At 49.9% G+C, this 22,236-nt stretch overlaps 1 protein-coding gene across 1 annotated transcript in view; it reads left to right on the top strand.

Moving 5' to 3' along the window:
- cspg4 (chondroitin sulfate proteoglycan 4) overlaps positions 1–22,236 on the top strand; it is a 101,084-nt gene that overhangs the window by 75,452 nt on the left and 3,396 nt on the right. The window contains exons 6-9 of the mRNA XM_068015173.1: positions 2,508–2,706; positions 5,883–6,014; positions 6,583–6,755; positions 20,488–20,671. Coding sequence (XP_067871274.1) covers positions 2,508–2,706; positions 5,883–6,014; positions 6,583–6,755; positions 20,488–20,671 — 688 coding nt within the window. The remainder of the gene's footprint in view (positions 1–2,507; positions 2,707–5,882; positions 6,015–6,582; positions 6,756–20,487; positions 20,672–22,236) is intronic.

The raw sequence follows: 22,236 nt of genomic DNA, 5'->3' as shown, positions 1-22,236 counted from the left end.
GTGTATTCTATCCTGGAATACACCTGTAGTGTATTCTATCCTGGAATACTCCTGTAGTGTATTCTATCCTGGAATAATCCTGTAGTGTATTCTATCCTGGAATACTACTGTAGTGTATTCTATCCTGGAATACTCCTGTAGTGTATTCTATCCTGGAATACTCCTGTAGTGTATTCTATCCAGGAATACTCCTGCAGTGTATTCTATCCAGGACTACTCCTGTAGTGTATTCTATCCAGGAATACTCCTGTAGTGTATTCTATCCAGGAATACTCCTGTAGTGTATTCTATCCAGGACTACTCCTGTAGTGTATTCTATCCAGGAATACTCCTGTAGTGTATTCTATCCAGGAATACTCCTGCAGTGTATTCTATCCAGGACTACTCCTGTAGTGTATTCTATCCAGGAATACTCCTGCAGTGTATTCTATCCAGGACTACTCCTGTAGTGTATTCTATCCAGGAATACTCCTGTAGTGTATTCTATCCAGGAATACTCCTGTAGTGTATTCTATCCAGGACTACTCCTGTAGTGTATTCTATCCAGGAATACTCCTGTAGTGTATTCTATCCAGGAATACTCCTGCAGTGTATTCTATCCAGGACTACTCCTGTAGTGTATTCTATCCAGGAATACTCCTGTAGTGTATTCTGTCCAGGAATACTCCTGCAGTGTATTCTATCCAGGACTACTCCTGTAGTGTATTCTATCCAGGAATACTCCTGCAGTGTATTCTATCCAGGACTACTCCTGTAGTGTATTCTATCCAGGAATACTCCTGTAGTGTATTCTCTCCTGGAATACTCCTGCAGTGTATTCTCTCCGTGAATTCTACTGTAGTGTATTCTATCCTGGAATACTCCTGTAGTGTATTCTTGCTAACAGATAACTTTCTGTGCAATTAATCATGCAGTCCTCTGAAATACTGGTTGGAACTCTGTCTGCTAACAGTCCTGCATTAGTACTTCTACTAATTAAATGGTCTTTTTTGTTAATCATTAAGCAGAGACTAGGAATTCTATGGTGAGTAACTCACCTCCTGACTCCCCAAAGCCTGTCCACCATCTACAAGGCACAAGTCAGGAGTGTGATGGAATACTCTCCACTTGCCTGGATGGGTGCAGCTCCAACAACACTCAAGAAGCTCGACACCATCCAAGACAAAGCAGCCCGCTTGATTGGCACCCCATCTACAAACATTCACTCCCTCCACCACCGACGCACAGTAGCAGCAGTGTGTACCATCTACAGGATGCACTGCAGCAATGCACCAAGGCCCCTTAGACAGCACCTTCCAAACCTGCAACCTCTACCAACTAGAAGGACAAAGGCAGCAAATACATGGGAACATCACCACCTGCAAGTTCCCCTCCAAGTCACACACCATCCTGACTTGGAACTATATCACCGTTCCCTCACTGTCGCTGGGTCAAAATCCTGGAACTCCCTTCCTAACAGCACTGTGGGTGTACCAACCCCAAATGGACTGCAGCGGTTCAAGAAGGCAGCTCGCCACCACCTTCTCAAGGGCAATTAGGGACAGTCAGTAATTGCTGGCCTTTCCAGCGATACTCACATCCCAAGAACGAAGAAAGAAAAGTTAGAATTCACTGTTGTTTGAAACATCCGAGGGTTAAACTGCTCTGGCTTCTTGTTGACCGAGTGTCCCCTCAATGCAAATTAATTTGCTCATTAACCCTGATCAATCATCTTCCTCATTCAAGCAACAAACTTCTTCCTTAAAACTTTATTTCCTTTCCATTTAGAAATATTCTTGTGGCTGAAACTGTCCTTCCTTTTTGAAGTGCTTGGATGGAGCGGCTTCTATCTGAAGGATATATCTGTGCTAGCGGAGGGTGAGGTGATTTAAGGGGAGTTAGCCCAGTTGGTGCTTGAGGGAGAGCCGGTTTGGTGAACATGATCACTGAACCTGGAGCATTTCTCTGCCTGTGCATCTTTACAAAACGTGCTGGAAAACCTGGACATATTGCACAGCATTTGATGTATATTATGGGTACCATCAATAACAACATGAACCTGCATTTATATAGCACCTTATATGTAGTAAGATACTAGAGATCTTCACAGGAGAATTATCAAACAAAATTTGTCACTGAGCCATTAAGGAGATATAGTTCAGGTGACCAAAAGCTTGGTCAAAAAGGTAGGTTTTAAGGTGGGTTTTAAAGGAGGAGAGAGAGAGAGGCGGAGAGGTTTAGGGAGGGAATTCCAGAGTTTAGGGCCTGGGCAACTGAAGGCACAGCCACCAATGGTGGAGTGATTAAAATCAGGGATATTAAAAGGCCGGAATTAGAGGAGTGCAGATATCTTGGAGGGTTATGAGGGTGGAGGAGATTACAGAGATAGGGAGGGGCGAGACCATGGAGGGATTTGAAAACAAGGATGAGAATTTAAAATGTGAGGATTTTTAATGAGTGGGATATAGAGGCCCTGCACCTTTAAGTATTTATAATAGCACAGAAATATTTTCTTTCCTTCTTCCTAGATGTGGGAAGACAGCAGTGCTGAGATTTCACAGGATTTACTGAACAGTGAGGACACAGATTCCCCTGCAGAAGAATTGGTTTATTCTATCAGGCCTCCATCCAATGGCCATGTGGTTCTGAAATCAGCATTTGGTGATAGCATTCTGCAGTTTACCCAGGCACAGATCAACGATGGACAAATCACTTTTGTGCATCATGGTGAGACAGGAGTCATTATTATTTATCAAGTCAGTTGGTTCCATGTTCTGGTTATTCAGCAGTTTCATCATCATAGTTGCAATAAATGCTGACAGTGAAGAGGACAGTAACAGTGTACAAGTTAGTACAGGTCAAAACAAGGCCAGGAGGGTTAGTTATCAGGGTGATGTATTGGGATGGGACAAAAGATGTTTTCTCAACCTTGACTTCTCCTAGGTTATTAAGTCAATGTGGATTCAGGAACAGCCAGTAGAATGAACACATTCCCAGAGCTGGCACTTTTGGATGATGTCCAAGTTACAGACCAAAGTTCGAGAGCCATTAGAATGAATGCAGTAGCTGGTGATGTACAGTCTGTGATATCAGCAGTTAACTTGAGAAAGGAGAGCTGATACACTATTCTTCCATTGCAGTTGGAGGCCTAATTGTTTTTGTGTGTGTAGATTGGGGATGACCTCGAATTTGTAAAGCATAGAAACTATAGAACCATAGGAAAGTTATGGCACAGAAGGAGGCCATTCAGTCCATCGTGTCTGCACTAGCTGAAAAAACTGGCCGCCCAATCTAATCCCACCTTCCAGCACCTGGTCCGTGGCCTTGCAGGTTACAGAAGTTCAGTTGCAGGTCCAGGTACCTTTTAAATGAGTTGAGAGTTTCTGCCTCCACCACCATTCCTGGCAGTGAATTCCAGACACCCACCACCCTCTGGGTAAAAAAGTCTTTCCTCATGTCCCCTGTAATCCTTCTACCAATCACCTTAAATCTGTGCGTGTACTTACATGTACTTTATAATCTTTGCCTTAGAGTTGTAGATAAGTCTCACCAAATACATACTCTGTGTAAACAACCAGGGGTAAACCTGCAAAATTTTCCTCTTCCTAATTTAAAATGGACATTATCAGAGATGCTGTCTCATGTTCTTCCTCAGCCCCGAATCTCCCCATTTCACACAGTCTTCCTCCTGAATCCTGACTCATCTCACCGTCTTCAACTCAAACTCATTTTGTCCCAGGCCTGCACACTGTGGAACTCCTCCCCACACTTTGTCTTCCACCCTTCATAGAAGCTACAAGCTTCCAAACACAAGACTGCCAGCATCATCACAAACAGTCCTCTCACCCTTCGTAATAAAAGCAAAATACTGCAGATGCCGGAAATCTGAAATAAAAACAGATAGTGCTGGAAATACTCAGCAGGTTTGGCAGTATCTGTGGAGAGAGAAGCAAAGTTAATGTTTCAGGTCTGTGACCTTTCATCAGAACTGGCAAAGGTTAGAAATACATAGAGAGATACAGCACTGAAACAGGCCCTTCGGCCCACCAAGTCCGTGCCGACCAACAACCACCCATTTATACTAATCCTACATTAATCCCATATCCCCTACCACACCCCCACCATTCTCCTACCACCTACCTACACTAGGGGCAATTTACAATGGCCAATTTACCTATCAACCTGCAAGTCTTTGGCTGTGGGAGGAAGCCGGAGCACCCAGCGAAAACAGGGAGAACTTGCAAACTCCGCACAGGCAGTACCCAGAACTGAACCCAGGTCGCTGGAGCGTGAACCACTGTGCCACTCACTAAATGTAATAGGTTTTGAGCAAGTGAAAGGGGGGAGAGGGGAAGAGAGCAAAAGGGAAGGTGTGTGATAGGGCAGAGGGCAGGAGAGATTAAATAACAAAGATGTCATGGAACAAAGGCAAAGGAAGTGCGAATGGTTGCAGTAAAAGACAAACCATTAGTTCTCACCTTCACATGGTCTATTTCTGACACTTCCCTTCCTCTACTTCTCTGTCTCCATCGCTGGGGATAGACTGTCCACCGGCTCCCACAGTTACCTCGACTACACTTCCTCACACCCTGCCTCCTGTAAGGACTCCATTTAATTCTCCCAGTTTCTCCATCTCCAACGCATCTGTTCTGATGATGCTACTTTCCACGACAGCACTTCTGATATGTCTTCCTTTTTCCTCAACCGAGGATTCCCCCCCCACTGTGGTTGACAGGGCCCTCAACCGTGTCCGGCTCATTTCCTGCACCTCTACCCTCACCCCTTCCCCTCCCTCCCAGACCCGCGACAGGGTTCCCTTTGTCCTCACTTTCCACCCCACCAGCCTCCACATCCAAAGGATCATCCTCCGCCATTTCCGCCACCTCCAGCGTGATGCCACTGTTAAACGCATCTTTCCCTCCCTTCCCCTGTCAGCATTCTGAAGGGATCGTTCCCTCCGCGACACCCTGGTTCATTCCTCCATTACCCCCACCACCTTGTCCCCTTCCCAGGGCACCTTCCCATGCAATCGCAGGAGGTGTAATACCTGCCCATTTACATCCTCTCTCCTCACTATCCCAGGCCCCAAACATTCCTTCCAGGTGAAGCAGCGATTTATTTGTACTTCTTTCAAAGTAGTATACTGTATTCGCTGCTCACAATGCAGTCCCCTCTACATAGGGGAGACCAAACGCAGATTGGGTGACCGCTTTGCAGAGTACCTCCGCACAGTCCCGAAGCATGATCCCGAATTTCCGGTTGCTTGCTATTTTAACTCACCACCTTGCTCTCACGCCCACATTTCTGTCTTCGGCCTGCTGCAGTGTTCCAGTGAAGCTAAACGCAAGCTTGAGGAACAGCACCTGATCTTCCGATTAGGCACTTTACAGCCTTCCGGATTCAACATCGAGTTCAACAATTTCACAGCATAACTGCCTTTTTAAAACATTATTTTATTTTTAACCATGTGCCTGTCTTCGCACTCCCTTTGCCTTTGTTCCATGACATCTTTGTTATCTAATCTCTCCTGCCCTCTGTCCTATCACACACCTTCCCTTTTGTTCTCTTCCCCTCTCCCCCCTTTCAGTTGCTTAAAAACTATGACATTTCTAACCTTTGCCAGTTCTGATGAAGGGTCACTGACCTGAACCGTTAACTCTGCTTCTCTCTCCACAGATGCTACCAGACCTGCTGAGTATTTCCAGCACTTTCTGTTTTTATTTTAATCACTCTTGCTGTTTTCCTTCACATGGGGTGGCCTCCCCTGGTTTGATGGAAGCTATTTGCATATCAAATAGTTGATATTTTTTCAAACCCAATCCATAGAAGTCTGATAGGAAAGCTTGTGTGTAAATATTAAGTGTGTTATAATCTGCTTATCCCTAGTGTCCCTCCCATTGCAGGATCATTGTCTGGTGGATTCAGCTTCGAGGTATCTGATGGAGTGAATCATGCACCAGCACAGCTATTTACAGTTAGTGCTAGACATTTGAACATCCTCATTGAAACAGAGAAGCCTCTTGTTATTTACCCAGGTAAGGATGTGGGTTACAGTAACTAGTGTGGGATACAACAGACTACAGGCACTGAGAGCCTTCAGAGATCCCTCACTGACACCCTGGCTAAGATCAGCCAGTTCAGAACCAAGGAGGGAAGGAAACTGGGATCTTCCTGTGGTGTGGGACTCAGCTGGCATCAGGAATGTTCGACCCACTCTACCATCAGGAAACTATACTGAATCCCTTAACGCTGTCTTTCTATGAATAGTATCACTGACGAGGTGCATAGCCATGTGCTTGGATGGGAGTTGGTGCATGATGTGAGTGGGAAGGGCTGAGAGGCTGGGAAAATCCAAACCAAACAAATAAAAAAACTGAAAGCAAAATACTGCGGATGCTGGAAATCTGAAATAAAAACAAGAAATGCTGGAAATACTCAGCAGGTCTGGCAGCATCTGTGGAGAGAGAAGCAGAAGGGTCACTGACCTGAAACGTTAACTCTGCTTCTCTCTCCACAGATGCTGCCAGACCTGCTGAGTATTTCCAGCATTTCTTGTTTTTATTTTAAATTTAAAAAACTTACTTTTCTTTTCATCCCCTCCAGGAACACGCCAGCCAATCACAAGCCAGCACCTGAAAGCGAGAACCAATGATGATAGCAAAGGAAGCAATCGACCAATCACATACACAATAGTGACAGCTCCAGCCCTGGGACAGCTAATCACGATCCAAGAAGGGAATGTAACCAGGAAAGTTTTCAACTTCACCGAAAAAGATGTGAGTTCAGTATTCATTCCCTTTTTCTGGGCCAGAGAGTCTTGCCAAACAGATTCTTACATGAGTGCAGTTACTTAGACCTGTGACCAAACTCCCCTGGTGACCGTCTGCCAATGAAACGGCCAGTGTGATTCTGTGTGAACTTCAGGTGAGGACAGGAACAGGCTTGGTTGTGATGCCCCCCATGACCAAATAGTCTAACAACACTATGAAGACTCTCAGTAATTGGATGCTGCCAATGTCAACATGGATTTATGAATGGAAAATCATGTTTGACGAAGCCGTTGGAGTTTTTTGAGGATGTTATTAACAGAATTGATAAAGGGGAGTTGGTGGACGTGGTATACTTGGATTTTCAGAAGGCTTTTGATAAAGTCCCCCACAGGAGGTTGGTTAGCAAAATTAAAGCACATGGGATTGGAGGTAATATACTGGCATGGATTAAAGATTGGTTAACAGGCAGAAAGCAGAGAGTAGGCATAAACGTTGGCAAGCTGTGACTAGTGGGGTACTGCAGGGATCAGTACTTGGCCTCAGCTGTTCACAATATATATCAATGATTTGGATATAGGAACCAAATGTAATATTTCCAAGTTTGTGGATAACACAAAACGAGGTGGGAATGTGTGTTGTAAGGAAGATGCAAAGTGGCTTCAAGGGGATTTGGACAGACTTAGTGAGTGGGCAAGAACATGGCAGGTGGAATGTAATGTGGAAAAATGTGAGGTTATCCACTTTGGTAAGAGGAACAGATGTGCAGAGTTTTCTTAAATGGTAAGAGATTAGAAAGTGTAGATGTACAAAGGGACCAGGGTGTCCTCGTCAATAAGTCACTAAATGCTAACATGCAGGTGCAGCAAGCAATCAAGAAGGCTAATGGTATGTTAGCCTTTATCACAAGAGGATTTGAGTACAGGAGTAGGGAGGTCTTGCTTCAGTTGCATAGAACCTTGGTTAGACCGCACCTGGAGTATTGTGTGCAATTTTGGTCTCCTTACCTTAGGAAGGATATTATTGCCATGGAGGGAGTGCAACGAAGGTTCACCAGACTTGTTCCCGGGATGGTGGGACTGTCCTATGAAGAGAGATTGGGGAAACTGGGCCTGTATTCTCTAGAGTTTCAAAGAATGAGAGGTGATCTCATTGAAACCTACAAAATACTTAAAGGGATAGACAGGGTAGATGCAGGTAAGATGTTTCCCCTGGTTGGGGAGTCTAGAACCAGGGGACACAATTTCAAAATGAGAGGGAAGCCACTTAGGACAGAGATGAGGAGAAATTTCTTTACTCAGAGGGTTGTGAATCTTTGGAATTCTCTACCCCAGAGGGCTGTGGAAGCTCAGTCATTGAGTATGTTTAAAGCGGAGATTGACAGATTTCTAAATAACAATGACATAAAAGGATATGGGGATAATGTGGGGGAAAAGGCATTGAAGTGGATAATCAGCCATCATCGTATTGAACGGCGGAGCAGGCTTGATGGGCTGAATGGCCTCCTGCTGCTCCTATGTTCACAGTAAAGGAGGAGGTAGTAGAGAAATTGGATGGGCTAAAAATCGACAAAGAGCAGGTACTTAAAAGGCTGGCAGTGCTCAAAGTAGAAAAATCACCCAGTCCGAATGGGATGCGCCCTAGGTTGCTGAGGGAAGTCAGGGTGGAAATTGTGGAGGCTCTGAGTTCGATATAGTTCAGTGCCAGAGGACTGGAGTGTTACACATGTTATACCCCTGTTCATAAAAGGAGAGAGGTTACATCCAGAAACTACTGGCCAGTCAGCTTAACTTCGGTGGTGGGGAAACTGTTATAGAGACAACAATCCAAGGCAAAATTAACTGTCACTTGGAAAAATTTGCTTAATGAATGACAGTAAACATGGATTTATTAAAAGCAAATCATGTTTGACTAAGTTGTTTGAGTCTTTTGAAGTAATGGAAAGTGTTGATGTGGGTAGTGCAATTAATGATGTGTATATGGAATTTCAAAGTATTTGATATACAATAGACTTGTTAGCAAAATTGAAGCCCATGAGATTGAAGGGACAGTGATGAGACGGATATGAAACTAGATAAGAGATAAAAAGCAGAGATAATGGTGAATGGTTTTCCTAGGGGTCAGTAATGAGACCATTGCTCTTTTTGATATGTATTAATGACCTGGACTTGGCTATATGGGGCATATTTTCAGAGTTTGTAGACGACATGAAACTCAGAAATGTTCTAAACAGCGAGGTGGACAGTAACAGACTTCAGAAGGACATAGACAGGCAGATGCAAGTTAATGCAGAGAAGTGTGAAGTGATTCATATTGATAGGAAGAATGAGGAGGGGCAATATAAAATAAAGGGCACAGTTTTAAAGTGGGTGCAGGAACAGCGAGACCTGTGTTTGTGGATACACAAGACTTTGAAGGTGGCAGCATAATCTGAGAAGACTGTTTAAAAAAAGCACACAGGATCCTGGGCTTTATAAACAGAGACCATGGGTGGAATTTTATGTTCTGTCCCGTGGCGGGTTTGGAGGTGAGGAGAGCATAAAATCAGGAGGGATGGAGGCAGGAGGTGCCGCCACCATCCCGTCTCCGCCGAAATTTAGTCCGGGGCGGGAAGGCCTGTGAACGACCTTCCTGGCCTGCCTCCAATTGAGGCCTTTGTGGCTACCACACGGGAAGTGAGAAACCGTGCAGGCTGCTTCCCGGCTCTGGGGGTGGGGGGAGTGGGGTCCCCTTGTTCAAAGGCAGTCAGTGCCACGGTAAGACAGTGACTCAAGAAATAGGAGCAGGAGTAGGCCATTCAGCCCCTCGAGCCTGCTTCACCATTCAGTAAGATCATGACTGATCTGATTGTGGCCTTAACTCCACTTTCCTGCCTGTCCCCAGAACCCTTGACTCTCTTGTCAATCAAAAATTTGTCTAACACACCATTTAATATATTCAATGACGCAGCCTCCAGTGCTCTCTGGAGAAGAGAATTCCACAGACTAATAACCCTCTGAGAGAAGAAATTCCTCCTCTTCTCCATCTGAATCAGGAGAAACCTTATTCTGAAACTGTGCCCCTAGATCTAGATTCTGCCACGAGGGGAAACATCCTCTCAGTATCTACCCTGTCAAGCCCCCTCAGAATCTGATATGTTTCAATAAGATCACCTTTCATTCTTCCAAAGACCAATGAGTATAGACCCAACCTGCTCAACCTTTCCTCATAAGAAAACCCCTGGCGAGAAGCTGGCGAGAAATATAAAGAGTTTCTATAGATATTTTAAAACGAAAAGAGTTAAAAAAGTGAGCGTTGCTCCTATAGAAAGTGGGTCTGGGGAATTAATAATGGATAATAAGGAGATGGCAGATGATTTGAACAGATATTTTGCATCGGTCTTCACTATTGAGGACACAAGTAACATCCCAGTATTAGCTGTAAGTCAGGAAATGGAAGGGAGGGAGGAACTCAAGAAAATTACAATCACCAGGAAAGTGGTACTGAACAAATTGTTGGAGCTGCGGGCTGACAAGTCCCCGGGTCCTGATGGACTTCATCCTAGGGTGTTAAAAGAAGTGGCTAGTGAGATCGTTGATGCCTTAGTTTTAATTTTCCAAAATTCCCTGGACTCGGGGAAGGATCCGTTAGATTGGAAAATAGCAAATGTAACTCCTTTATTCAAAAAAGGAGAAAGAAAGCAGGAAACTACAGGCCTGTTAGCTTAACATCTGTCTTAGGGAAAATGTTAGAAGCTATTATTAAAGATGTTATAGCAGGGCATTTAGAAAAATTCAAGGTAATCAGGCAGAGTCAACATGGTTTTGTGAAAGGGAAATCATGTTTAACCAATTTATTGGAGTTCTTTGAAGCAGTTACATGTGCTGTGGATAAAGGGGAACCGGTGGATGTATTGTACTTAGATTTCCAGAAGGCATTTGATAAGCTGCCACATCAAAGGTTATTGCAGAAAATAAAAGCTCATGGTGTAGGGGGTAACATATCGGCATGGATAGAAGATTGGCTAGCTAACGGGAAACAGAGAGTAGGCATAAATGGGTCATTTTCTGGTTGGCAAGATGTAACGAGTGGTGTACCACAGGGATCTGTGCTGGGGCCTCAACTTTTTACAATTTATATAAATAACTTAGATGAAGGGACCGAAGGTATGGTTGCTAAATTTGCTGATAACACAAAGGTAGGTAGGAAAGTAACTTGTGAAGAGGACATAAAGAGGCTACAAAGGGATATAGATAGGTTAAGTGAGTGGGCAAAGATCTGACAAATGTGAAATATAATGTGGGAAAATGTGAAATTGTCCAGTTTGGCAGGAAGAATAAAAAGAAGCATATTATCTAAATGGTGAGAGATTGCAGAGTTCTGAGATGCAGAGGAATCTGGGTGTCCTCGTGCATGAATTGCAAAAGGTTAGTATGCAGGTACAGCAAGTAATTAGGAAAGCTAATAGAATGTTATCATTTATTGCAAAAGCTATACAAGGCATTGGTGAGACCACATCTGGAGTACTGTGTACAGTACTGGTCTCCTTATTTAAGGAAGGATGTAAATGCGTTGGAGGCAGTACAGAGAAGGTTTACTAGACTAATACCTGGAATGGACGGGCTGTCTTACGCGGAAAGATTGGACAGGCTAGGCTTGTATCCACTGGAATTTAGAAGAGTAAGAGGTGACTTGATTGAAACATATAAGATCCTGAGTGATCTTTACAGGGTGGATGTGGAAAGGATGTTTCCCCTTGTGGGAGAATCTAGAACTAGGGGTCACTGTTTAAAAATAAGGGGTCGCCCATTTAAAACCGAGATGAGGAGAAATTTTTTCTCTCCGAGGGTTGTGAGTCTTTGGAATTCTCTTCTTCAAAAGGTGGTGGAAGCAGAGTCTTTGAATATTTTTCAAGCAGAGGTAGATAGATTCTTGATAAGCAAGGGGGTGAAAGGTTATTAGGGTAGGCGGGAATGTGGAGTTGAGGTTACAATCAGATCAGCCACGATCTTATTGAATAGCAGAGCAGGCTCGAGGGGCCGAGTGGCCTACTCCTGCTCCTAATTCGTATGTTCCTATGTTCATCCCAGGAATCAACCTAGTGAACCTTCTCTGAACTGCCTCCAATGCAAGTATATCCCTCCTTAAATAAGGAGACTAAAAATGTACACAGTACTCTAGGTGTGGTCTCACCAATGTCCTGTACTGTTGTAGCAAGACTCCCCTACTTTTATACTCCATCCCCCTTGCAATAAAGGCCAACATTCCATTTGCCTTCCTAATTACTTGCTGTGTCTGCATGCCAACTTTATGTTATTCATGTACAAGGACACCCAGATCCCTCTTTACTGCAGCATTCTGTAATCTCTCTCCATTTAAATAATAATCTGCTTTCTATTCTTCCTGCCAAAGTGGACAACCTCACATTTTTCCGCATCTGCCAAATTTTTGCCCACTCCCTGAACCTATCTATATCCCTTTGCAGACTCTGTATCCTCCTCACAACTTGTTTTCCCACCTATCTTGCTATCGCCAACAAATTTGGCTGCAATTCAGTTGGTCCCTTCATCCAAGTCATTAATATAGATTGTAAATAGTTAAGGGGAGATTTAATAGAGGCGTTCAAACAGTTGAAGAGTTTTGGTAGAATAAATAAGGAGAAACGGTTTCCATGTCGGAGGGTCAGTAACCAGAGGGACACAGATTTAAGATCATTGGCAAAAGAACCAGAGGGGAGAGGAGATCTTTATTTCACACAGCGAGTTGTTGTGATCTGGAACGTGCTGCCTGAAAGGGCAGTGGAAGCAGATTCAATAGTAACTTTCAAAAGGGAATTGGATAAATACTTGCAGGAGTAAAAAAATTACAGGACTATCGGGGAAAGAGCAGGGTAATGGGACTAACTGGATAGCTCTTTCAAAGAGACAGCACAGACATGATGGGCCGAATATCCTCCTTTTGTCCTGTATGATTCTAAGACTCACACATGATGAATAGCCACTGGGCAAAGTAATGAGGAGGATCTGCCGATGTCTCCAGCAGAGAAAATTAGAACACAAAAGATATCACATCAATTACCCTGGAAAAAGGCTGTATATTATAATCTGAACATTGGCTCTTGGTTTAATGGGTTCAACTGAAGCGTAACTTTCCAACTCGTGGTATCTGTTAGTGTCAGGGGAGATAAACAACTCTCTGAAATCGTGTCGCACATACCCCATTCCGGAAAAAAATAATTAATATTCACACTGGAAATACCACCAAATCATAGACTGCATCGACACATCTCAAACCAACCCAATCTGAATAGGCATCATTACCTTTCTGGCAGTTTACTGCCAATCTCCTTCACACAGTGCCTGCTTAATAAGTGCAGTCATTTGTTTCACAATTCCTTTAACTCTCCAGGTCCTGGAGATATCAGAATGGGCAAGGCAAGGTACAGGGTCATTTGCAAGAGATCAAACATTTCAATTAACTCTCTTCCACTGAACAAGAATTAGGAGCAGAAGTAGGCCATTCGGCCCCTCGAGCCTGCTCTGCTATTTGATAAGATCATGGCTGATCTGATTGAGAGCTCAACTCCACTTTCCTGTCTGCTCCATAACTGGGAATGGGCTGGAGCCGAAACTGATCAATTGAGTTGTTCTGTGTTCAGCTTCTGTCAGCTGAGTACGTGCAGAGGAGAGAAGTGCAAATGGCCACTTCTCCGGGAGCCCCACTCCCCACCAACCTTCCACCAAACTGACAGCAGTGGCTCAGGAAATGCCGGCAGAAAGTCCAGGCAACGGCGAGGGAAATAGTCCCCTTTGTATTGTAAGCTCCAGGATCTGGGTGAGTGATGGTGACCGGGCTCCGGGGTCCGGGTTAGTGATGGTGACCGGGCTCCGGGGTCTTGGGTTAGTGACGGTGACCGAGCTCCAGGATCTGGGTGAGTGATGGTGACCGGGCTCCGGGGTCCGGGTGAGTGATGGTGACCGGGCTCCGGGGTCTGGATTAGTGATGGTGACCAGGCTCCAGGGTCTGGGTTAGTGATGGTGACCGGGCTCCGGGGTCCGGGTGAGTGATGGTGACCGGGCTCCGGGGTCTGGGTTAATGATGGTGACCAGGCTCCGGGGTCCGGGTTAGTGATGGTGACCGGGCTCCGGGGTCCGGGTTAGTGATGGTGACCGGGCTCCGGCGTCCGGGTGAGTGATGGTGACCGGGCTCCGGGGTCCGGGTGAGTGATGGTGACCGGGCTCCGGGGTCCGGGTTAGTGATGGTGACCGGGCTCCGGCGTCCGGGTGAGTGATGGTGACCGGGCTCCGGGGTCCGGGTTAGTGATGGTGACCGGGCTCCGGCGTCCGGGTGAGTGATGGTGACCGGGCTCCGGGGTCCGGGTTAGTGATGGTGACCGAGCTCCGGGGTCTTGGGTTAGTGATGGTGACCGAGCTCCAGGATCTGGGTTAGTGATGGTGACTGAGCTCCAGGATCTGGGTTAGTGATGGTGACCGGGCTCCGGCGTCCGGGTGAATGATGGTGACCGGGCTCCGGGGTCCGGGTTAGTGATGGTGACCGGGCTCCGGGGTCTTGGGTTAGTGATGGTGACCGAGCTCCAGGATCTGGGTTAGTGATGGTGACCAGGCTCCAGGGTCTGGGTTAGTGATGGTGACCGGGCTCCGGGGTCCGGGTTAGTGATGGTGACCGGGCTCCGGAGTCCGGGTTAGTGATGGTGACCGAGCTCCAGGATCTGCGTTAGTGATGGTGACCGGGCTCCGGGGTCTTGGGTTAGTGACGGTGACCGAGCTCCAGGATCTGGGTTAGTGATGGTGACCGAGTTCCAGGATCTGGGTTAGTGATGGTGACCGAGTTCCAGGATCTGGGTTAGTGATGGTGACCAGGCTCCAGGGTCTGGGTTAGTGATGGTGACCAGGCTCCAGGGTCTGGGTTAGTGATGGTGACCAGGCTCCGGGGCCTGGGTTAGTGATGGTGACCGGGCTCCGGGGTCTGGGTTAGTGATGGTGACCGGGCTCCAGGATCTGGGTTAGTGATGGTGACCGAGTTCCAGGATCTGGGTTAGTGATGGTGACCGGGCTCTGGGGTCTGGGTTAGTGACGGTGACCGAGTTCCAGGATATGGGTTAGTGATGGTGACCAGGCTCCGGGGCCTGGGTTAGTGATGGTGACCGGGCTCCGGAGTCCGGGTTAGTGATGGTGACCGAGCTCCAGGATCTGCGTTAGTGATGGTGACCGGGCTCCGGGGTCTTGGGTTAGTGACGGTGACCGAGCTCCAGGATCTGGGTTAGTGATGGTGACCGAGTTCCAGGATCTGGGTTAGTGATGGTGACCGGGCTCTGGGGTCTGGGTTAGTGATGGTGACCAGGCTCCAGGGTCTGGGTTAGTGATGGTGACCGGGCTCTGGGGTCTGGGTTAGTGATGGTGACCAGGCTCCGGGGCCTGGGTTAGTGATGGTGACCGAGCTCCAGGATCTGGGTTAGTGATGGTGACCGGGCTCCGGAGTCCGGGTTAGTGATGGTGACCGAGCTCCAGGATCTGGGTTAGTGATGGTGACCGGGCTCCGGAGTCCGGGTTAGTGATGGTGACTGAGCTCCGGGGTCTGGGTTAGTGATGGTGACCAGGCTCCGGGGCCTGGGTTAGTGATGGTGACCGGGCTCCGGGGTCCTGGTCAGTGATGGTGACCGGGCTCCAGGATATGGGTTAGTGATGGTGACCGGGCTCCGGAGTCCGGGTTAGTGATGGTGACCGGGCTCCGGGGTACTGGTTAGTGATGGTGACTGGGCTCCAGGATCTGCGTTAGTGATGGTGACCGGGCTCCGGGGTCTTGGGTTAGTGACGGTGACCGAGCTCCAGGATCTGGGTTAGTGATGGTGACCGGGCTCCGGGGTCTGGGATAGTGATGGTGACCGAGCTCCAGGATCTGGGTTAGTGATGGTGACCAGGCTCCAGGGTCTGGGTTAGTGATGGTGACCGAGCTCCAGGATCTGCGTTAGTGATGGTGACCGGGCTCCGGGGTACTGGTTAGTGATGGTGACTGGGCTCCAGGATCTGCGTTAGTGATGGTGACCGGGCTCCGGGGTCTTGGGTTAGTGACGGTGACCGAGCTCCAGGATCTGGGTTAGTGATGGTGACCGGGCTCCGGGGTCTGGGATAGTGATGGTGACCGAGCTCCAGGATCTGGGTTAGTGATGGTGACCAGGCTCCAGGGTCTGGGTTAGTGATGGTGACCGAGCTCCAGGATCTGCGTTAGTGATGGTGACCGGGCTCCGGGGTCTTGGGTTAGTGACGGTGACCGAGCTCCAGGATCTGGGTTAGTGATGGTGACCGAGTTCCAGGATCTGGGTTAGTGACGGTGACCGAGTTCCAGGATCTGGGTTAGTGATGGTGACCGGGCTCTGGGGTCTGGGTTAGTGATGGTGACCAGGCTCCAGGATCTGGGTTAGTGATGGTGACCGGGCTCCGGGGTCTGGGTTAGTGATGGTGACCAGGCTCCGGGGTCTGGGTTAGTGATGGTGACCGGGCTCCGGGGTCTGGGTTAGTGATGGTGACCGGGCTCCGGGGTCTGGGTTAGTGATGGTGACCAGGCTCCAGGGTCTGGGTTAGTGATGGTGACCGGGCTCTGGGGTCTGGGTTAGTGATGGTGACCAGGCTCCGGGGCCTGGGTTAGTGATGGTGATCGAGCTCCAGGATCTGGGTTAGTGATGGTGACCGGGCTCCGGAGTCCGGGTTAGTGATGGTGACCGAGCTTCAGGATCTGGGTTAGTGATGGTGACCGGGCTCCGAAGTCCAGGTTAGTGATGGTGACTGAGCTCCGGGGTCTGGGTTAGTGATGGTGACCAGGCTCCGGGGCCTGGGTTAGTGATGGTGACCGGGCTCCGGGGTCCTGGTCAGTGATGATGACCGGGCTCCAGGATATGGGTTAGTGATGGCGACCGGGCTCCGGGGTACTGGTTAGTGATGGTGACTGGGCTCCAGCATCCGGGTTAGTGATGGTGACCGGGCTCCGGAGTCCGGGTTAGTGATGGTGACCGGGCTCCGGGGTACTGGTTAGTGATGGTGACTGGGCTCCAGCATCCGGGTTAGTGATGGTGACCGGGCTCCGGAGTCCGGGTTAGTGATGGTGTCCGGGCTCCGGGGTCCTGGTTAGTGATGGTGACTGGGCTCCGGGGTCTGGGTTAGTGACGGTGACCGAGCTCCGGGGTCCGGGTTAGTGATGGTGACCGGGCTCCGGAGTCCGGGTTAGTGATGGTGACCGGGCTCCAGGATCTGGGTTAGTGATGGTGACCAGGCTCCGGGGTTTGGGTCAGTGATGGTGACCGAGCTCCGGGGTCTGGGTTAGTGACGGTGACCGGGCGTCGGGGTCCGGGTTAGTGACGGTGACCGGGCTCCGGGGTCCGGGTTAGTGATGGTGACCGGGCTCCAGGGTCTGGGTTATTGATGGTGACCGAGCTCCGGGGTCCATGTTAGTGATGGTGACCGAGCTCCGGGGTCCGGGTTAGTGATGGTGACCGGGCTCCGGGGTCTGGGTTAGTGATGGTGACCGAGCTCCGGGGTCCGGGTTAGTGATGGTGACCGGGCTCCGGGGTCTGGGTTAGTGATGGTGACCGAGCTCCGGGGTCCGGGTTAGTGATGGTGACCGGGCTCCGGGGTCTTGGGTTAGTGACGGTGACCGAGCTCCGGGGTCTGGGTTAGTGACGGTGACCGGGCTCCGGGGTCTGGGTTAGTGATGGTGACCGAGCTCCGGGGTCCGGGTTAGTGATGGTGACCGAGCTCCGGGGTCCGGGTTAGTGACAGTGACTGGGCTCCGGGGTCCGGGTTAGTGACGGTGACCGTGCTCCGGGGGCCTGGTTAGCGATGGTACCGGGCTCCGGGGTCCAGGTTAGTGATGGTGACCGGGCTCCGGGGTCCGGGTTAGTGACGGTGACCGGGCTCCAGGGTCCAGGTTAGTGACGGTGACCGGCTCCGGGGTCCGGGTTAGTGACGGTGACTGGGCTCCGGGGTCCAGGTTAGTGACGGTGACCGGCTCCGGGGTCCGGGTTAGTGACGGTGACCGGGCTCCGGGGTCCAGGTTAGTGACGGTGACTGGTCTCTGGGGTCCGGGTTAGTGACGGTGACCGGGCTCCGGTGTCTGGGTTAGTGACGGTGACCGGACTCCGGGGTCCGGGTTAGTGACGGTGACCGGGCTCTGGGGTCCGGGTTAGTGACGGTGACTGGTCTCTGGGGTCCGGGTTAGTGACGGTGACTGGTCTCTGGGGTCTGGGTTAGTGACGGTGACCGGGCTCCGGGCTCCGGGTTAGTGACGGTGACCAGGCTCCGGGGTCCGGGTTAGTGACGGTGACTGGTCTCTGGGGTCCGGGTTAGTGACGGTGACTGGGCTCCGGGGTCCAGGTTAGTGACGGTGACTGGGCTCCGGGGTCCAGGTTAGTGACGGTGACCGGGCTCCGGGGTCCGGGTTAGTGACGGTGACTGGTCTCTGGGGTCCGGGTTAGTGACGGTGACTGGGCTCCGGGGTCCAGGCTAGTGACGGTGACTGGGCTCCGGGGTCCGGGTTAGTGACGGTGACTGGGCTCCGGGGTCCGGGTTAGTGATGGTGACTGGGCTCCGGGGTCCGGGTTAGTGACGGTGACTGGGCTCCGGGGTCTGTGTTAATGATGGTGACTGGGCTCCGGGGTCCGGGTTAGTGACGGTGACCGGGCTCCGGGGTCCGGGTTCGTGACGGTGACTGGGCTCCGGGGTCTGGGTTAGTGCTGGTGACCGGGCTCCGAGGTCTGGGTTAGTGACGGTGACTAGGCTCCGGGGTCTGTGTTAATGATGGTGACTGGGCTCCGGGGTCCGGGTTAGTGACGGTGACCGGGCTCCGGGGTCCGGGTTCGTGACGGTGACTGGGCTCCGGGGTCTGGGTTAGTGCTGGTGACCGGGCTCCGGGGTCTGGGTTAGTGACGGTGACTAGGCTCCGGGGTCTGTGTTAATGATGGTGACTGGGCTCCGGGGTCCGGGTTAGTGACGGTGACTAGGCTCCGGGGTCTGTGTTAATGATGGTGACTGGGCTCCGGGGTCCAGGTTAGTGACGGTGACTGGGCTCCGGGGTCTGGGTTAATGATGGTGACTGGGCTCCGGGGTCTGGGTTAGTGACGGTGACTGGGCTCCGGGGTCTGGGTTAATGATGGTGACTGGGCTCCGGGGTCTGGGTTAATGATGGTGACTGGACTCTGGGGTCCAGGTTCGTGACGGTGACTGGGCTCCGGGGTCTGTGTTAATGATGGTGACCGGGCTCCGGGGTCTGGGTTAGTGACGGTGACTGGGCTCCGGGGTCCGGGTTCGTGACGGTGACTGGGCTCCGGGGTCCAGGTTCGTGACGGTGACTGGGCTCCGGGGTCTGTGTTAATGATGGTGACCGGGCTCCGGGGTCTGGGTTAGTGACGGTGACTGGGCTCCGGGGTCCGGGTTCGTGACGGTGACTGGGCTCCGGGGTCTGGGTTAATGATGGTGACTGGGCTCCGGGGTCTGGGTTAATGATGGTGACTGGACTCTGGGGTCCAGGTTCGTGACGGTGACTGGGCTCCGGGGTCTGTGTTAATGATGGTGACCGGGCTCCGGGGTCTGGGTTAGTGACGGTGACTGGGCTCCGGGGTCCGGGTTAGTGACGGTGACTGGGCTCCGGGGTCTGTGTTAATGATGGTGACTGGGCTCCGGGGTCTGGGTTAGTGACGGTGACTGGGCTCCGGGGTCTGGGTTAATGATGGTGACTGGGCTCCGGGGTCTGGGTTAATGATGGTGACTGGACTCTGGGGTCCAGGTTCGTGACGGTGACTGGGCTCCGGGGTCTGTGTTAATGATGGTGACCGGGCTCCGGGGTCTGGGTTAGTGACGGTGACTGGGCTCCGGGGTCCGGGTTAGTGACGGTGACTGGGCTCCGGGGTCTGTGTTAATGATGGTGACTGGGCTCCGGGGTCTGGGTTAGTGACGGTGACTGGGCTCCGGGGTCTGTGTTAATGATGGTGACTGGGCTCCGGGGTCTGGGTTAATGATGGTGACTGGACTCTGGGGTCCAGGTTCGTGACGGTGACTGGGCTCCGGGGTCTGTGTTAATGATGGTGACCGGGCTCCGGGGTCCGGGTTAGTGACGGTGACTGGGCTCCGGGGTCTGTGTTAATGATGGTGACTGGGCTCCGGGGTCCGGGTTAGTGACGGTGACCGGGCTCCGGGGTCCGGGTTCGTGACGGTGACTGGGCTCCGGGGTCTGGGTTAGTGCTGGTGACTGGGCTCCGGGGTCTGGGTTAATGACGGTGACTGGACTCTGGGGTCCAGGTTCGTGACGGTGACTGGGCTCCGGGGTCTGTGTTAATGATGGTGACCAGGTTCTGGGATTCATGCTGTAACATTAGCCCAGGATTTAGTCCAGGGTTTGCTGATTGTTTCTCGGCTCTGGTTTACAGATGGTGCTAAACCTGAGGCCTGGGGACACCAGACAGGGAGGAGACTATCACAAGGAGTGGTTGAGGCAAATAGCATAGATGCATTTAAGAGAAATCTGGATAAGCACATGAGGGAGAAAGGAATAGAAAGAAGGACATGTTGATCAGGTTAAGATGAAGAAAGCTGGGAGGAGGCTGGTGTAGAACATTAACACTCTCATAAACCATTTAGATCATATAACCAGTTTCTGTGCTGTGACAACTTTGTAATGATGTAATAGACGGGGAGGTAGTAACATTTGTTCGGAATAATATCAGTGACCAGCATCTATATCTCCTTTCCCACCACAGCTGGAAGCTGCAAACATTTTCTACCAACACGATTGGCCTACGGAGCCCTTTTGGAAATCTCAGGATTCATTCCAGTTTACAGTTTCCTCTCCCCCAGCAGTTACGGAAAGACAGACACTGACACTGTGGATCTCCTTTGAAAACCTTAGTCCTGAACGAGGCACTCAGCTGTGGAACAATAAAGGTAAAGTACAGTTTCTATTTCCCCAGTTCTCTCTCTCTCGTTCTAAGCAGCAGTGACTCTTGGGGTACAGTTCCAAAGACAACAGCTGCCCCATCAACATGCCCAGTGGCTTAGACAGGGTATTGCAGTCCACTGCTGACTCATGTCTCTGACCCCATCCCCTAATTAAAAAGATCTGGCGTGAACAGGGGCTCCTGGAATAATGCAATCCCTCCATGGCCTCGCCCTCCCTATCTCTCGCCTTACACCCCTCCTAGATATCCTCATTCCTCCAATTCTGGCCTCTTGCGTATCCCCAATTCCCATCGCTCCACCATTGGTGACCGTGCCTTCAGCTGCCTGGGCCCTAAACTCTGGAATTCCCTCCCTAAACCTCTCCGCCTCTCTCTCCTCCTTTGACCAAGCTGTTGATCGCCTGCCCTCCTATCTCTCTGTGTTGCTCAGCATCACATTTTGCCTGGCAATGTTCCTGTGAAGCACCTTGGGATGTTTTACTCTGTTAAAGGCTCTATCTAAATACAATCTGTTGTTGGCCTGACAGCATTGAACAGCTCTCATCCCTGCCAGACATACCGTGTGGGAGAAGGCATGCACTGTTTAAACAAAGTTCAGGGTCAAAACCAGGTCAGAAAGATTTCAGGTCAGTAAAGACCATTTTTTTTTGAAAATGCAAGTGGATTAGACTCTGCCTGCAAGAATCACATGGCGGCATTATCCTCCCACACAACAAGGAGAGACTAGATCATTTTCAGAGAACAAAAAGTTGAATGCTTATGTAAAATGGCAGTAACAACAACAACTTTTATTTATATAGCACCTTTAATATAATAAAGCTTCCAAAGGTGCTTGACTGGAGCATCATAAAACAAAAATGACACTGAGCCATATAAGGAGATATTAGGTCCGGTGACCAAAGGTTCGGTCAAAGAGGTAGGTTTTAAGGAGCATCTTAAAGGAGGAAAGTGAGGTAGAGAGGCAGAGAGGTGTAGGAAGGGAATTCCAGAGTTTGGGGTCTGTACAACTGAAGGCACAACCTCCAGTGGTGGAGTGATTAAAATCGGGGACGCTCAAGAGGCCTGAATTGGAGGAGTGCAGAGATCACAGAGGGTGATGGGGCTGGGGAGATTACAGAGATAGGGGCACGCAAGCCTATGTAAGCATGAGATCTGGGCTCACAGTCACGGCATACTCATGCACACACTCACACATGAACCGAAGCTGGCCCAATCGGCAGTTTCCACAGTTCTGTTCAAACATGCTCAGATGGGGGAGTTGTAAGTGTGACTCAGTAGTCCATCACTTCAGCTGGTTTGTTGTTCCACACTTTCTACCTTTGCATTGCTCTGGAACCCTTGCTCAAAGGATTGCAGCTTCCCAAAGGGGAAAACACACTAAACATTCGCTGGGCTGTTTCATTACCAGATAGAATTGTCTGGCAGTTTAGAGGACAAAATAGCTCTTTTCCCTTTCATTCCTGACCCCAACACCGCAGTAATTAGAAGGCGAGTCACAAGCTCTCTGTCAGGTCTGTTTCTTGGGACCCCAATTCAGATCAATGAATCATT

Source organism: Heterodontus francisci, chromosome 35, assembly GCF_036365525.1.
Source record: "Heterodontus francisci isolate sHetFra1 chromosome 35, sHetFra1.hap1, whole genome shotgun sequence".
In the NCBI taxonomy this organism is placed as follows: Eukaryota; Metazoa; Chordata; class Chondrichthyes; order Heterodontiformes; family Heterodontidae; genus Heterodontus; species Heterodontus francisci.
Note: the sequence above shows the minus strand (reverse complement) of the source record. Positions and strands in the feature narration are given on the sequence as shown.